This window comes from Egretta garzetta, unplaced genomic scaffold (assembly GCF_000687185.1).
Source record: "Egretta garzetta isolate BGI_Z169 unplaced genomic scaffold, ASM68718v1 scaffold618, whole genome shotgun sequence".
NCBI classification, from domain to species: Eukaryota; Metazoa; Chordata; class Aves; order Pelecaniformes; family Ardeidae; genus Egretta; species Egretta garzetta.
In genome coordinates, this window is record NW_009260623.1 from 36,643 (window position 1) to 54,854 (window position 18,212).

General features: G+C 46.2%; 1 protein-coding gene across 1 annotated transcript; it reads left to right on the top strand.

Moving 5' to 3' along the window:
- The first annotated feature begins 4,390 nt into the window (after positions 1-4,390).
- Positions 4,391-9,349, top strand: LOC104132220 (keratin, type I cytoskeletal 19-like). Its single transcript, XM_009645479.2, has 8 exons — positions 4,391-4,879; positions 5,772-5,854; positions 6,412-6,568; positions 7,005-7,166; positions 7,625-7,750; positions 7,934-8,160; positions 8,640-8,770; positions 9,324-9,349. The coding sequence occupies exons 1-8, from the start codon at positions 4,391-4,393 to the stop codon at positions 9,347-9,349; spliced, it is 1,401 nt and encodes a 466-aa protein (XP_009643774.1).
- The last annotated feature ends 8,863 nt before the right edge of the window (positions 9,350-18,212 follow it).

Here is an 18,212-nt window from a genome sequence, read left to right on the forward strand (position 1 = left end):
ACATAGCGGCTGAGTCATTTACTGGTCATCTTTCTATTTCAAAGAGTTTCAACCAGAACATCAGGAACTGTCAAAGATCATCTTTACAGTAAACATACCTCTTCGAAGAACTGGACAGGGCAGGATGGGAGCTGAAAAAGTGCAGCTCAACAGAGAATACAATGAAGAAAACAGCGAGCTAGGGCCTCTGGAAACCCAGAGCCATTATGCCTTAAACCTCACAAGCAAGGCAAAGATTGCCCCCTCCTTTGGGCCTCCAAGAAAAGCCACGTAGCTGATGCTGCGTCAGTGTGGACTGGCATGGTAGTGTGCATGCCTCCTGACACTGGCCTGCCTAGAGAAGCGAGGGCAGCAGTTTGGTAGCTCAGGGCCCTGGAGCACTTTTGGTGGATGCAGCCAGGGGAACTGGTCATGGTGAGCTTGCAGAGCCATTCTGGGTTTGGAGAATTTTCAGTTAAAAGCCATTATGAGCTGGAGCGTGTTTTGAGGATTAAATTGTCTGTTGGTCCAGAAAACCAAGCACTGATCGGTTTTACACGTTCACTCCACCCTGCAGGTTCACAGCTAAACCAGCAGCACTGAATATGGCTGCTGTTATTTCTGGTATGCTGTGATGTGGCTGTTAGAGAAAGAGTCATATTCACTTGTGAGATGACCTGGCAAAGCAAAACTCCTGGTCAGTCCTTTTCTGTCAAAAGCTGGAGGTTATGGAACAGCCAGCCTCGGGGCAGGAGGAGAAAGGGTACAAAGACAAAAAGTTTCAAAGACAAAAGAGTTTCAGGACCATGTATACAGTATAGTGTGGTGCACTTTTCTAGCATCAGTTCTTTTATATAGGCACCAACTTCTCTGTTGGTACAGAAATAGACTTAACACAACCTGAAACCTTCCAGGAAAGCAGCATCTCCAAGGCCCATACGTAGCAAATGTCTGAAGAAGCTCAATCATTAATGTATCAGGGAGCAGGTGAAAGACGTCCTTCTCCTGCTGTAAAAGACCATGGAGAGACGTCTCAGTTGTTTTTCTTTTCTTTCACCTACCAGACACTAAACCCAGTGGTATCCAGGGGCTAGAGCAAAATAAGAAAATGCAGCACTGGAACAACTGCAATAATGACTCAGAAGAGCGGCCATAGGTAGAAGTTTTTAAACCAAGACTCTAAATCAAGTCTTCTTTAAAGATCAGTTCCAGCCTTACAGAAAGTTCCAGACTTGATGCAGAAATCTCTCAGTAGCTGTGTAAGGCCAGCACTTTACAAGAGATCAAAAGAGATACTTGTCATGGTTATAATGGCAAATTTCCATTGGTTGGACTCCTCTGTGTATATCCCAAATCTTTCGTTTTTCCTTTCCCATTATCTTCTCCTGCCTTGTTCAGTGCAAAGACAGCAAGATAACCCACCACTGCCCTTTCTGGCCTCAATCCTTCCCAATCCACCAGTCCTCACACTCTGATTTCTAAAAATACAAAGATACTGTACTGATGCTCTCCCAGTTTCCAGTCTTCTGGAAACTCTAGGCTACCTACAATATGTAAAGGCTTGCCACTTTCTTCTGGGAGCCCCAGCTGATTCCCACCAGGTCTGGGCTAGTCTCTTGCGAACTGCTACTGACATCTAGCTGCTCCACCTGATTCCCTGTATTCATATCAAAGGCCTTCCCACCCTCCCCACCAGGTCCGGCAGGTGCAAAGCATGCACTTTCGCGGAGAAGCTGTCCTAAATTCCAGAGAGGTGAAAGAGACCTAATGACATGGCCAGAAGGACTCTAATGATCCAGGCTTTATGAATATGCCCCTAGAAAGCCCTCGGGGGTGTACAGACTCAGCTTCTAAGACACTGTGATGTTGTTTGTGGACCTACAAGTTGGGATGCGTCTGGAAAGCAGCTCATGAGAAGGTAGCTTGTGATAAACAGTTCCCCAGCAGAAAACACCCTGGAAACAACCCATATATTAAGAAGCTGCAAATTATGGAGCTGCAAACCTTGGGATGGAAACTACATTTTCATGAGATTTCCATATTTCTTTGTGCTAATGAGACAGACCCAGGAAGCTTATGAGTTCAAATAACTGAATGAAAACAGCAGGGAAAGCTGAATTTAATTTTTTAAGGTCTTCAGAACAATTATTTAATTTTACCTTAGCTTAACTAGTGTACCCATTTCCTGAAGACAAAAAGGAAAAACAGCAAGAAAGAGAGCAAGCGTGTGCCATGCGAGGATCCTGGGCAAAAGTGGCTGCTGAGGACCCACAGCAAAGAGGTGGATCTAATGGATAAAGTTTCAGGCCCACAGGGGACCAATGTATCTCAGAAGAGCAGAAGCCATCCTCTCTGCTGTCCGCAATAATTATCACAAAAGGCACGTAGACATCCTCCACTCCCACAAAGCAGTAAGTCATTCTGTGTTTCTGCCTGCATTATTCTGATGTGCTAAAATGATAACTGTGGAGCAGAGGAAGGAATGTGTGCTCACTCAGAAAAGATGCTTGCTGCAGACAGCTGTTGAGAAACTCCTGAAGAATCATACGCAGGATGGGCAAAGCTTCAAGCCATGCAATATTACATCAGTTTCGGTTCATTCTTACCACCACACCCTGACTCCAATTATGTTCTCCAGTCCTAGTAATGAAATCCAGGTATTCCTTCCTATACACCAGAACTTTATTAGAGTTTTTACCTAGTCTGAGCTTTGCTCCTTTGTATTTAGGGACTGAGTGGAGCATGACTTGGAAGGAAGGGCCAGTCTGATACAGGAGACTTAGGTTCAACTGCAGACTCTCCCAGAGGCGTGCTTTTTGAGTAGATCATTCTGAGCAAGTGTCTCCACACCTCTGTCTCCAGCCTGCTGGAGATATCATGGGAATGCTGCTGGCTTTCATTGTACTGGATAAGTAACATCCAAGGATTCAGGGATAAGGGGAGGTGTCTTTTCAACAGAAATAAGGAGGGTAAGAGCAATAAAATGATGGGCAAATCCATGAATACTGTGATAATTCAGTCCTTCGGTAAATGGGTTTATATAATTGCCATATTAATGGCTATTCCAACCCACAGTCCTGAAACAGGGTGAGGATTTGAGCAAGAGTTTGATCTCACTTGTTCCCTGGTGAAGCAGGCTTAGGGAATTTCTTACAGTGAACGGTTAGTTTCAGAAAGCTGTGGAACGTCTGTCTCTTGCTCAACGGCCAGTAGAAACAGGTTGTCCCAGAGAGAAGGCCATTGCTCCTCAGTCTTAGCAAAACACCTCAGGAAAATGAGCTTAGACTGAATTTTGATGTCGGAAGAGTGAAAGGATTCTTACTTTTTTATTTCTCTGCCTACTTAAGATTTGGAGACATTAAGTGATAGAGAAGAACCTCTAGTTTGTACTTAATCCATCTTCTCCAAGCCAGTGTAGAACTACATTGGGCAATGATTGCTCTGCCAGCTTTATCAGCAATTCTGTCTTTATATTTCCTAGGACAGCAGTCCCAAGCCTCTTGGTAGAACGCAGCACATATTGACGGAGAAATTGCCCATAGGATGTTTCCACCCCCGTTCCCTGTTTCAAAATGCCCACCCTTCCTTAGCAGCAATCACTATCCTTAACGATGAAAACTGCAGAAATATCTTTCACTGAACAACAGGAAATATTTAAAGTACTTTCGCCGTACTTTACGCTCTCCACGTAAAGACACAAATCCTTTGTGAATTACTGAAGAGCCACGATCATATAAGAACCTTTCATCCATGTCCATTAAGAGATCACTCCATGGTCTCACTTGTCTCGTAGCAGAGTGTTCTGGAGTTGTCATTTTGCCAATGGAGAGACTTGAAGGTTAATCTCTGTGTCTCTGATCTTTCCACAAAGTTCTTACATCATTCCTCATACATCATTCGAGAGTCAAACTTCGTATTTATTCTTTCTTTTTCATCTTACATATTCCAACATCAGCACCTTGCATGAAAACTGCTTATTCAACTCAAAATAAAATGAAAATAAATTAATGAGAGATAAAGAGCTCTTTGATGCAATAACCTTTAATGATTTCTTCCTGGTATATAATTTAGGACAGTGTTTTTCCTGGCTTAATGTTGTAAAGTTTGCATCATAAACAAAAAGCTGATGATTCATAAAACATTATTGCTAATGTATTTTTGAAATTAGCAAGAGACATGTAAAGTATCTTCCTTGTCTACCAGGATTCTTGAAAGGAAACTTCCCTTTGAGAAATTATTCTTGGCACCAATGGCTAGAGTAGCCAGCCTTATGGGAAGAAGAAACAGTGGTGACACCCACTGTGGAAGGTATAAATAGAGTTTGACGGCAACGGACAACTCGCAGTCTGATTTAGTATCAAGCTGTGCATCTTGCTTTGGGCTTCTGCTTGCATTTCCAACTGCTGTCGCCATGAGTTGCAACATTAAGGAGACGATTACTATGTCTAGCAAAGGCAGGAGCAGTGGTGGCAGCTGTATCATTGGTGGTGGTGGTGGAGCACGGATTTCTTCCTATGGGATAGGCAGTGGCAGAGGTTTTTCTGGAAGGAGTTACTGCGGTGGAGTGAATTATGGAGGAGGACTGAGTGTTGGTAGCTTGGCTGGTGGGAGCTATGGAGGTGGCAACTGCTATGGCAATGGCCTTGGTTTTGGCCTTGGAGGTGGTGTGGTTGTTGGTGGTCTTGGTGGCGACTGTTTGCTTTCATCCTGCGATGAGAAAGTCACCATGCAAAATCTCAATGACCGCCTGGCTTCCTATCTGGACAAGGTGAAGTGCTTGGAGAAGGAAAATGCTGAACTGGAATGCAGAATCAGAGAGTGGTACGCTACACAGGGCCTCTCCTGTGAGCCCCGGGACTACAGCTGCTATTACAAAGAAATCGAAGATCTTCAAAATCAGGTAACCCCCCTTTCCAGTTGTTCCTCCGCTCTTTAAAGCTTATTTCTGAATTTGTGTTTAGAACCTACTGCAATTGTTAGAGGTAACTTTGGTGCTGTTAAATGTCTTTGCAAACATTTTTGGTGAATTCTCCTGTGAGATACTGTTGAGTGCGGGTGCATAATAAAGATGGCGATACAGGTGGGATAATACTCTTAAAAAGGAAAAGGGTGCTTTGTTAGATTGCATTTTGCCTATACAACTATAAATCTGATATTACCAAGTGTGCTCTGAGGAAACGCAGCGGTGTCAGCCCAGTGGGAAGAGCAAAGCAAAGAGAACTATAGAATATAGATATGTAGAGCAAAGTCTACATATCAAATGCTGTATCAAATGAAGCATTATAAATTCTGGGTGAGAAAAGTTGAATATTTAAAATTGGTTGCTGCAGTGGCACAAAGCCTGATACCAGTCTGTCCATAGTGAAAGTTATGGCTTATCTTAAGGCTTAAAGATACCTTCCAACTATCTTCCCTGGAGATCCTTAAGCCTGAAGCCAAGAACACACCAGCTGAATGTCAGCTGAGCCTTAGTGTCTCAAGGAAGGTTCTTTAGGTTCACTCCTTTGCGAAGTATCTTTAGAACTTGCCTTCAGAGCCTGAAACTGGGAAGTCCCATCTCACAGCTCTTTAAGTCCCAACCTCTACATTCCCAACCTCTTTTCTTTGCTGACTGCGAGTTAAGGAGGCACAGCTACCTCCTGCAACTGCTCTGCTCAAGGAACAAGGTTACTTAAGTAAGAAGGTAACAGAAAAAGGAAATTGTGAAGACCTAACTGCAATCTCGATACACCTGTAGACTGTAGCAGCAGAGGGAAGTAAGACATCATCTCTCATGGTCTGCTCTTTTCCAGATTGTCTGCGCAACCATCGATAACAACAAGATCATCCTGGACATTGATAACAGCAGGATGGCTGCTGATGACTTCCGTGTGAAGTGAGTGCCCCTCTGTGTAGATGAAACCCCCTCTTCCTCCTCCCTGCTCATTCACATCTTACTTGTGGAGTCTCTGTGCTAATTACAGAGACTTCAGGCCAGTCTTACTACACCACCACATTAGGACAGGATGGAGTGATGAAACACATTTTGCTTTCGGTCACCAGCCCTCCCTTAATTAGTGTTCTTCGCTAAAACATTTGGCAACAGTGTTTGTTGGCGAGGGCTGGGGATGGACACTGGAGGGAGCGGTCCTTGGTGGTATAGCTGGCGTGTTTCCATCGCAGACCAGTGCAGATTAGCATCAGCAAACCAGAAATGCAGCTGAATAAGGGATACCAAACATACAGGGATCAGGAGCAGGAAAAAAATAGATGAGAAAGAAAAGTTTTCACATAACAGACATCAACCGCAGTGCAGAAATCTCATGCACAGTGCATTCAGCTTAGACCACAAAATGCAGTTTAGAGCAGGTAGGTGGGAGAGGAGATCATTGCACAGGCTGAGCACATGTGAGATGTTACCGTTCTGAATTTCTGCTTCCTTGCACAAACCAGGTACGAGACAGAGCTGGCCCTGCGCCAGAGTGTGGAGGCTGACATTAACGGCTTACGCCAAGTCCTGGATCAGCTGACGCTCTGCAGGTCTGACCTGGAGGCACAGCTGGAGTCGCTGCGGGAGGAGCTCTGCTGCCTGAAGAAGAACCACGAGGAGGTAGGGGCCTGCCCCTTCCCCAGCAGCACCGTGCCCCGATATAAAACTTTGCCTACATGAACGTGCTTTAAGTTTAAAAGTGAAGATCAGCCACTTTCACAGTGCCACAGCTTTACCCATCAAACACTTTTGGGTTCAGAACCGTCGGCCTCGTGGGTGGTGCGGGAGCTCTGGCAGAGCGGAGGCTGCTGCTCTCGGGGCTGCGCTGGCACTGGGAGTGCCAGAGGGGGGTGAAGATTGCTGCTGACTCCAGTGGATGAGAAATGAAATTACCCAACAGATTTGTTGGGGAAAACGCTCGCACTGTCTTCCAGTGCTTTACAGCCACAGCTGGGAGGCGCCCCTGGCAGGGAGTGCTGCTCTTAGCCACCAAGCTCTGCCCTCCCATGTTCTCTTTCAAAAGCCAGTATGCGTCTGATCTGGGGTGTATTTCCAGGAAATGAATTGCCTGAGAAAACAATCAACTGGAGATGTGAGTGTGGAGGTCAATGCCTGCCCTGGACCGGATCTCAGGCAAATCTTGGAGGATTTGAGATGCCAGTATGAAACACTGATAGCGCGCAACCGCAAGGAAGTTGAGGATTGGTATGAGTGCAAGGTAAGCGACATGTGCCTGCTGTGAAACCAACTGACATGCACGGTTCAGGGCACAGGATCGTTTCAGAAAACAGACATGGAGACAATAAGCAGTTTTTCCTTTACAGTGAAACCCGAGATCAGCACTTGTTATACCCTGTGATCCACAGGAGACATGGGCTTGTCTGACCAGTTTGGTTTGTCCCATCTGGAACAGCAGCATTTGCCGCAAGGCCTCGTGGTGTGTTGCTGGAGCTGAGATATTCTACATTTGGATTAAAGAGACTTAATAGCCACAAGGTTAATGCGATTTATAATATGAGCAAGCAGTAGAAGCTGGCAGTTGATGCCCAGCACACAGAGAACGCCCCGCTCACTTTTCCTTTTGCTAGCTCCTCACTGTATTCTGCTTCTGTAAAAGCAAGTCCAATTTACAGAGATATTCTCTGAAGCTCTTTATTCTGGATTGGTGATTTTCAGATTGAGGAGGTGAATCGGGAAGTTATTACAAGCGGTCAGGAGGTAGAGACGTGCAACAACCAAGTTACCGAATTGAGACGCCAATTGCAAGCTCTGGAAATCGATCTCCAGGCTCAGCTCAGCCAGGTGGGTGGTGACCTTACATACAGCTGCGACGCGGTTACTGCTGGATTTCTTAGCATGAGCAGCCAGACCCACCACCAGCATGACGGTGGTGAATAGCTCTTTCACTTTGGCATTGGAAATAATAACCTCCAGGGTGACCCTGAAATGAATGTTGTTTCTTTGTTCGGTTGTCTTGTTTATCAGAGAAATAATTTGGAATCCTCTCTGGCTGAGACTGAGTGCCAGTACAACACCCTCCTCGGTGAGCTACAGAACCAGATCACATGCGTGGAGCAGCAATTGGCTGAAATCAGAGCGGAAATAGAGTGCCAGAACCAAGAATACAAGACCTTATTGGACGTCAAGTGCCGTTTGGAGCAGGAGATTCAGACCTACCGGTGCTTGTTGGAAGGAGGACAGCAGGATCTTATGTATGTAGATCTCTAAATTATTAAATTAAAATATCAAGGGTCTGTATTATGGATTGGGAATCTGAGATAATCTTTAGTCCATCTTAATGCTTTCACTGAGATGAAAAAGTTGTCTCATAAGCAACTTCACTGGGATGAACGTTCAAATCTGAACTAAATGTGACTCCTTGGGATTTGCAAATCTGTGAACTACTAGTTACAACACTGCGACTACTGGTATTCTGTAAGCATTCGTAACAATCTCTTTTCTACAGTAAGATAGGTGAGAACTGTCAAAATAAGAATTAATTGCAAAGCTCTGCATTGCCTTTTTGTGCCAAAGGAGGGCACAAATGCAAAACAGCTTTGAAAATTAAAAAGAACACAACACAAAATACCTTAACCCCTATAAAAGACATGGTTTGTGTCATGTAGTCAGTCAGCAGTTTCACGTAAAGTTCTAAAATTCCCTATTTCTCTCACCAAATTTATCTCACTAGTCATGGCGGAGGAATCGGAGTAGGAACTGGTGTAGGAGGAGGAGTCATTAGGACAAGCCACACCTATACTACAACTTCATCTTCCCATTGCCAGCCCCAAGTCCCACCCTGCAAGACTGGAGACATACAAGGTAAAAGCCATGTTTCCACAAAAGGAAAAGTGGGGTTTTTTGTTTTGTTCCTTTGTAATAAGGTCAGGAGATGATGCACTCTCCTAGGACACATTATTGGTATCTTCTCTGAGAGTTACTGTGCTACAGGAATGATCTGTCACAACGGAGCCAACTGCAGTGCCAAATTGGCTTTAAAGAGAGCTCTGACTGAATATGGAGTAGCAGAAAGCAAATGAGAGACAAGAGGGAGCTAAAAGGAGAAAGCTGGGGACATGAGGCATAAAGAAAAGAGCTGGAAGTAGAAGTAAAGAACACAACAGCCAAACAGCGCTTAGCAAAAGAGTCTGGAAGGAGTGAAAAGAAGAACCAAACTGTAACTTTACAAGTGCAAATTCCCATTAAAACACAATTATTTAGGGAATTTCTGGAGTTTCTTGGGTTGTCTGCCGACTGCTCTTGTTTAACAGCGTGCATTCTTGACATAAGGGCACTACATAGCCCAAATTTTTGTTATTTGAAGGGTTTTATCTTTGTTCCAATCAGATAATGCTGCTATGTTTTTTTTCTCCAGTGACCTGCAGGAGAATTTGTGATTAAGGAGGAATGGACTAGAAGATGACACACAGAGAAACCCACAGACAAAACAAGAACACTCCATGTTCACTGCACGCCTCTATGCAGAGAAAGTAGATGTAACTCAGTGATGCTTTGCCATGTATCTAAAGGGCCCCATGGGGGGCACCTTCTTCTCTGTTCTGCTACTTCTGTTCTGTAATGCTGTAATCTCTAGAAGTTACTTGAGTTAGTCAGGATCACTAATGTACCTGCTGGTGAAAAAATTGCTCTAATAAAACTTTGCTTCTGCCTGATGCAATCAAGAAACCCGTGTCTGGAAACTGAGTTCCTTTAGAAAACCAGGTGCTGACCCAGGTGCAAATCACAGCCCCAGCTGAGCTAGCTAGCCTGTGCAATGGTCCCAGCAGGAAAAGCTGGAAACCCACGTCCAAGGGTCACCTAAACTGGTCAGGATCATACTCCACTGGGAACAAAGCTGCCTTGCCAGTGGGAGCCAGAGAATGGCCTTGATGAGCTTGCAGGTCTTGTCCACCTCCTCCCTGCCAAAGCCCGTAGTGTACGTTGCCCATTCTTGCATGGGGTCATCCATGATCTACATGAACAGCCAATTCAGGCAGATGCTTGTGTGCTTCCCACAGAGCATTTTGCTTAAATTCATTGCAGAGCTACAAAGGAGGAATTAAGTGGAGCTGGAGCTCATCAATGACAGGAGAACAAAGAGATCAGTGACAGAAATGTCCACGAAAAAACAAGCTCAGGGTGGTGTATATCCACACACAGTTATCAGCTTAGCAGCCATCCCTGGTGCACATCTCCAGCTGCTCTCCAGATGTGTCAGGCATTAAACTGTGAGGTGTGTTGGCTGCTGGGGAGGACGATGTCTGTCGTACACGTCTTAACAGATCTGCAGTCATCTGGGGGAGGGAGGTCTCTTCTGACCTCACCTGTCTTCTGGAGTTCTGTAACATAAGCGTGTCCAAGGGAGTCTGCCTCTCTCAAATCCCATCTCTTCTGCGTCAGACATCTGCTCAGGGAGAGTGACTGTGCAACGCCAGTGCCTCTTCTCTTGGGTGACTGACTGTAAGCAGAGCCAAGAGCAGGTGCTGAGATGACAGCATTCAAATTTTATCATGAATCTTCCCTTCTCTTGAGACAGCAAAGGGGTGGTTGGACATCCGTAGCTGTGCAGAGACACCCGCAGGGTGGGAAAAGCAGATGGCCTGAAAGCCCTTTTTACAGCCTATATAACACAGCACAAAGATTTCTCACGCCTAAGCACATGTAAGATATTTTGGAGTACTTTGCTGAGAAATTAAAAAATATTTGAAGCATAAAAGCAAGTGTATTTTCCCAAATCCCATTCCAAATGCACCACACACCTGGAAGAATAGCATGTCTGCTGCTGCTCATGGTCAGCTTGTGCACTGCAACAAGCAGGGAGAGGGGGACGGGGGGCTAAGGGAGGATGGGATTTTGGTTTTGAAGCAGAGAAGCAACAAGGCTGATCCCTGGTAGACAGGGCTGCGAGAAGCAGTGGGGATGCGGAGAAGGCAGAGCTGGGAGAGGCACCACTGGCTCCCCGGGCCCCGCCCCGGACGCAAGCAGAAACGGCTGACACTGGGTTTCTGGCTGATGTGCACCAGGGGAGGAAGAAGTCACTGCCAGCAGCACACACCCCTTCCCTGGTGTTGTGCCAGGTTTGCCATGTTGCTCTTCCCAGGCTGTGATTTCTCCCCGGCAGCTGCCACTGTTGCACAAACAGTTGTACAAACCGCTGGGCTCCTGCAGACATGCCACCTGCCCCTCGCTCCCGGCTGAGGATTTTGGCTCAACAGCGTGAATCAAACCCTCCCCGAAGTGAGAGACGTTTCTCATTGAAACTAAAATCCTGTGAATTTGGCACCTGCGTTTTCACTTTCTATCGCACTTGGCATTTCCCTCTCGCCACCACCTAAGGAAATACCGACCTGAAGCATGTGCAAAAATATCTATACTGTTTTGTTTTGGGTTTCTTTTCGGAGAAAAGAGAAAATGAACATGTATTTGCTTGTGAGCAAAGGGCAAAACTCGTAGTCTATCCAGCTTGTACCAAGACTGAAGAAAAAGTTTTTCATGAGCACTATTTGATTTCAGATAAAAACTTCAGAGGAGCTGGAATAATAAATTATCATTGTGTGTAAATGCTGCTTGTGCCAAAGAACAAGGAGAGGGAGGAAGTGTCTGGTAAATACCAGCAGACCAGACATCTCAGTACTTTCCAGATCTCTCCATAAGGTGTCAGCTGTTCTTAACCGGCAGATCCAAATGAAATTCTGACCTGCCAGTCTTCTGGTCCCCAGTGCCTGGTCTGGCACAGTCCTGTCCTGCTCTCGTTCCGCCTCCCCGGGGAGGGTAACCGGTGCATTACCACAGTACGTGAGCCTGAGATCAGATACTCTGCTTAAAGTGGGACTTGTATTTAACTAAGAGGCCAGGAGATGCAGATAAGTTTGGCTAATACTATCTGTGGCTAAATGGAACTTGCTGTTAGATTATACAACAAAAATACAATAATAAGTAATTAAAATAATATTATATAAAAATGTAATTATACATCATGTACAGTAATTTCAGTACTGTCCAGGGCCACCTGCACTGCACAGTCCTCTAATGCATCGGAAGATGCAATTATGGCACCGCAGTGGCGCGGGGATGCATCCCCTCCTGCCGCTGCCAATCCCTGCGCCCACGGTGCTGAGCGATCAGACGCATTTTGCGTTTCACTACGTTGGATATTTGGAGATGCAGGAGAGGCCCAACACAGGCCCCGCGCCACGGTCTGCATCCTGCTCTCTAGAGGGCACTCGGCTCTCACCGAGACTGCTGAAGGGTGCCGAAGGCAGCTGCAAACCCAGCTCTGATTGCTCGGCTCATTTTCTTCTAACAGAAATACGCAGCTGAACAGACAAAGTAGCATCTGCGGCATGTGCTGGGGAGATCCTGCTAGCCGAAAACACGGAACAAGCTATCAGCCCTGACATCTTGCTCCAGCTTGCTCACCAGTATTTAATGGTCACATTTGTAGTGAGGTTGACATGGCCTGATTCTCTGTGTGTGACTGCTGCGGGAGATGACACAGGCTTCCTCCCTACCTCCTCGAAGACCCCAGCTGTGTTCTCCTGTGTGTAAGTGCACAGAATGGGCGCCAGGTTGAAACTCACTGCACCGATTTGCCAATACGTGTTTAGGTTTTTTGAACGGCACTGGAATATTTTGTGTCATGCCATTAGGCAGGAGCGCAGTGAAACCCAGGGTCTCTGGTGGGGTTGTAATTGTGTTACGGTGACCCTTTGTTGATGAAGGTCTTGCCAATGAGGTAGCATTGGCTGAGACCCCAAAGAGTCAGCCGTGCAAGGGGCTGATTAGACCCCAAATGACAGTTTCCGACCAAAGGGTTTGTACTGTAAAAGCCTCTGACAGCCCTGACTCACCTAATTACTGTTCCTATCATAATCACCATCGTTCCATTGGGTGGTGGATCTTTTGAAGGTGCCCTTTAATGTTTCATCAGTACTAGTCTCTGCAATAACAAATGAGTAACAGATCAAGTATAATGTATGCAAGAATTATTTTTTTCCTAAAGGAGAGATGTTTGCTGGACTGGATACTGTTGACTGCCCTTGCATGGAGGGCAGCAGATCACCTCCCAGTGCTGCAGTCCGGGTTTAATTTAATGCTGCGCTGTGTTAGGACCATCAGATGCAACGAGGAAGAGACGTTCCAGGGCTATTCCCTGTGACCACACATCTCGGGGTGTGGGCAGATGCCAAGACTTACACCCTGTCTTGCAAAAGAGAGCAGGAGAGGTGGGGACTTACTCTCTCAGTTCAAAACAGATTATTTTAAAAACCTTCACTTAAAAAAAGCAAAAGTGTGCTTTGGCATGCAGGGAATGATCATATGCAGATGGTTTACATGGAATTTCACTGAGCTCTCAAAATGCACTTTATGTTATTCATGTGGCCATAAATATACACAGGAAGAAAGAAACAGAATGAACAACCCATCCTGTGTACTGTTCCACTAAGTAATACTAAATATATCTGAAGATGCTCCTACCAGGCACCAGGGGTTGATGGCAGTTGTACAAACTGCTCTGGGAACAACCCAAAGTCCACTGGTTGAGTGTCCCACTGCCAGGAGAAGAACGGGACACAGGTTTTTGACACAACTATTTCTAATTATAAAAATGCCTTTAGGGAAAATCCCACTTTTCACTGGAAATAATTGGTACTGACAACATTTTCAACCCCAAATATTTCTGGATGGAACCACTGCCAGGCACCAACAGGTGAGTCAGTGGGGAAAAAAGATTCCAAAGTGCGTTGTGCCCTCGCTACGGAGCAAGCAGTTGGGAATCATTAGGTGGGAATTACTTTTTGTTTAGAAATCTCAGTTAATGCATTATTAAAATAATAAACATGATTGAGCCCTAATATGTTTCTACTAATCTGAATCCAGTTTTCTTAGATTTTTCAGTTTTCAAACATCTAGCTTTTTATCGGGATAAGAAAAAACCTTCTTCATTTAAATTTCAGTGGAGAGGAGAACAGTTTCATGCCAGGTGTTAGGCAGCTGAACCTCAGCGGAAGGAAGAGCAGCTATCATCCTCAGAACGAGAACGGTGTTCTCCCTCCAACAGTCATACTTCAGGAACTGGGTTTCTTCTTTACTATGGAGAAATATTGTTCTGTGGGATTATCTGGTGTTAATGAAATTGCTTAATGATTATACAATGGAAGTTAGTTTATAAGGTTTAATTACGAGAATGAGTCATATTCCCCAGATAGATCGTCCACGGTTTTTCTCTGTGTAGCAACATAAGCAAATTGAATTTTCCTGACAAGAACTGACTAGAGGTAGGAAGGATGGAAGAGGATTCGTGACCACTGAAGCATCGAAAAGGGTGGGTAAGAGTCCAGTCGTGGCCTCCAGATGCGCTCAGCAGCCTCAGCAGTTTCTCCCAAAGACATCAGTCCAGAGGAGGCTGTAAATGCAGAGCTCAGAAAAGCTGGTGCCATGGGAGCTGATGGGAGCTTGCATGTGCTCAGCCCACACACCCATCACCGTGCCATCGCCCCAGCCCCCACGGAGGCCATTTTAGCCCTTACTGCTGCCACACACACCCCAAAGGAAAAAAGACTTCATTCTCTCCCAGCCTCCGCTTTCAGCCAACGCATGTCAGCCAACGCATCATCTGCGGAGCACATGATAATCCTGCCTTTAAGTGCACTGGGCGAATTCATGCCCACACCAGGTGAGCCTTTCAGGCTTAAATAGTCCACCTTCCTCTTCTGGGCAAGGAGCTCATAACAGTTTCATCACAGGAAAAGGGAAGAGGCCTCACTGCAAACAACTATGGTGTCATCGGCCCCCAAGGCATCTTCCTCCTCCTCCTCCACCCCCTCCTATCTTGGCTGTGACCTGAAGCACATCAGTCATGCAAGGGCAGCTTTTCCTGAATGCCATTAAAGTCTCAGCTTTGAGGGTACATCGTGACTGTATGTTCTCTCCATTACTTATACTCAGTGCAAAAAGAAACGCCAATCCATTTCAAAACAGATCACAAGCGGTGTTCCCCAGGGCTCAGTGTTGGGTCCAGTTCTGTTTAACGTTTTTATCAACAATCTGGGCACCCTCAGTCAGTTTGCAGATGACACCAAATTGGGCGGGAGTGTGGATCTGTGGAGGGGAGGGGGGCTCTGCAGAGGGACCTGGCCAGGCTGGATCCATGGGCCGAGGCCAATTGGGTGAGGTTCAACAAGGCCCAGGGCCAGGTCCTGCACTGGGGTCACAACAACCCCATGCAATGCCACAGGCGTGGGGCAGAGTGGCTGGAAAGCTGCCTGGCAGAAAAGGACCTGGGGGTTTTGGTCGACAGGTGGCTGAATATGAGCCAGCAGGGTGCCCAGGTGGCCAAGAGGGCCAACAGCATCCGGGCTTATATCAGGACTGGTGTGACCAGCAGGAGCAGGGCAGTGACCGTGCCCCTGTCCTGGGTACTGGTGAGGTCACCCCTCGAATTCTGGGGTCAGGGTTGGGGCCCTCACTCCCAGAAGGACCTTGAGGGGCTGGAGCATGTCCAGAGAAGGGCACCGGAGCTGGGGAGGGGTCTGGAGCCCAAGGCTGCTGGGGAGCGGCTGGGGGAGCTGGGGGTGTTCAGCCTGGAGAAGAGGGGGCTGAGGGGAGCCCTCATCGCTCCCTACAACTGCCTGAGAGGAGAGGGGAGGTGGGGCGGGTCGGGCTCTGCTCCCAGGGAACGGGTGATGGGACAAGGGGAAACGGCCTCAAGTTGTGCCAGGGGATGTTTAGATTGGGTATCATGAAAAATTCCCTCACTGGAAGGGTTATCAGGGACTGGAAGGGGCTGCCCAGGGCGGTGGTGGAGTCCCCATCCCTGGAGGGATTTAACAGACGGGTAGCTGAAGTGCTTGGGGACATGGTTTAGTAGTGGACAGGTACTGTTGGGCTCAATGATCTTAAAGGCCATTTCCAATCAAGTGATTCAATGAGTCTATGGAAACAAGTCCCCTGTTTTAAATCTCTCCTTGCAGTTCAATCCACACTTTTATTTTATACCAGCGCGAGAGGCAGAGGCAGCTTCTCTGGAGCAGCCTTTCAGAGGTCTCTCAAGCAGAAAAGAATCCAAAAGAGCTCTTTAGTACTCATAAACAACACACCTGAGACTCTGCCTGAATACCTGTGAGCAGCCAGGGCTGAGGATGCACAAGACAGAGCCTGTAGGAGACATTCACTGGTGATAAATGAAGGCTCCTGCCCTGTCGGACTGTTCAGCCTCTCCCTAAGCACAGCCATAGCTGCCTCAGCCCCGGCTTCTTGCAGCAACTGAAGTTTTCTCAGTTTTCTTCATCTGCCCACGACTGAGAACTGTCCTCAGTGTGGTCAAAGGAAATGTCAGTGCCCGTTTCCAGCATTGGTAAGCCCACTGAGGTGTGCAAGTAAAGTGAATTCAGCCTCTCAGCTGGTTGCTGAGCACTGCACCAGGGAGCAGTGCCAGGCAGTTCTGAGGCTGGGCAATGCCAGCGGAAGCCTTCACGGCTCCTCGTGCCGTACTCACTGCACCGCAGGGTGTGATAGCAAAGGGCACACTGACTGAGGGTGGACGTGCCTTGATGTGTTTGTGGAGCAGCAGCTTGATGCTGCAATAAGCAGCACCAGCCCAAGATTTCATAACGTTTCACTGTCCCGTTTCATACTTGGGTTCCTTGCAGTTCCTGCAGAGTTTATTGAAATCACTCTTCTGAGAGGTTTTCCCAACCCACCAGGTTCTCTTCTGCAGCACTTATCGCTAGATTTTCCTGGAAACATTATCTAAGATTATCTAGTTAGCTCAGTATGCATGCAGATTCTTGGACAGCCCTATGAGACATAACTGCAAAGAAATCTACCATTTTATAAAGCAGCTTCCACCTTACAGCAAACTTTGAAATAAAACATTCTTTTCAGGAACCATTTGTTCCACAACTTCTATCCCTGACCCTGGACAGTCATTTCCAGATACACCGAATCGATCAGGCTTCTTCATTTTTAAGGAGCTAATATTCACTTTTGAGGTATGCTGCCTGCACAAATTCTAGGGAAGAAACAGCATTAATCTTCCTTTCATGTATTAAACATGAAGCTGTGAAGTATGTTGCACACAAACATCCTCACTGATATTCAAACCATCCAAACATGTTCTTTTGGGAATGGAAGACATGAAGCTTAGTCCACCTGAAAGGAATGACTCGTACAGAAGATGTAATAAACATCTTCCCAGACAAAAAAACCACAAACAAACCCTTACCCTTCTGCAGAATTATACAGAAAAACACAGAAACGTACCCATGTCCTTATAACGGGTGTCAGCAACTGGCAGCCAACAGTTAAACAGAACGTAACCCAAGTATCAGCCAAAGTAGCTGCTAGTATAGAAGAGAATTTTGACTGCTTCAAGACAAAAGGATTTCTCACTGGAACAACCTAAAATTATGACTTAGACTCTGCTAAGTTTTGTAGTGAATTATTTGAATTTCTACAAGCCCGAGAAGGCCTTGCTTCCTCAGACATTTCAGAAATGAGGTCTAGCAGAAGATGAAACTTCAGGTGTGTCCTACTGTGTGGGCGAGGGTGTGCTGGGAGGGGCATTTATAAAAAGATGTTTCCGCAAACACTTGCTATAAGCCATAACAAACAACCCTCTCAATTAGCAACAACCAACATTGCAAAGGCTGAGCGAGAAAAGAATAATAAAGCAAATCAATGCAGGAAGTTGGATATCACACAACTTGTTCAACCTACAAAGAATGGCCGCTAACAGACTGCATTCTGCTAAAGATGATGCGCCTGGGAAGGCAGACAGGCATGAGAGGCAGTCAGGAAAGACATTTCAAATGTTTGAGGCTCAGGTTGCTGTAAGAGCTCAGAAGATGGATGCTCAGCTGAACTATCCACTGCTATGTATTTGAAAAAGGTACAGTCTTAAAAGAAGATGCAAGATAGCAAATATTTCCTACTTTTGGTCATGCTGTGTCCATGAATGGAAAACAAAATCGAAGGGAAGATGCTGTTTTGATGTACAGCTTATTGACTTAATCCCCCAAACAGGAACTTCACCTTTCTCCTCCAAGTATGTTTGTGTTTGCACTGTGGAAGAAAAACATCCTGACTGGAATTTTGAAATCCCTTCAGGAGTGAGAACATCACAGCTCATATTCCCAGACATGTCAAGAGAGACTGGCCGAGAGCCAGGATGCTTTCCCAGGTCCCTCGACCACACCGTAACCTCCATCCGAGCAGACGAAGGGTTATTCCCTGCACCAACCTGTCCCACTTCCTTTCCCTA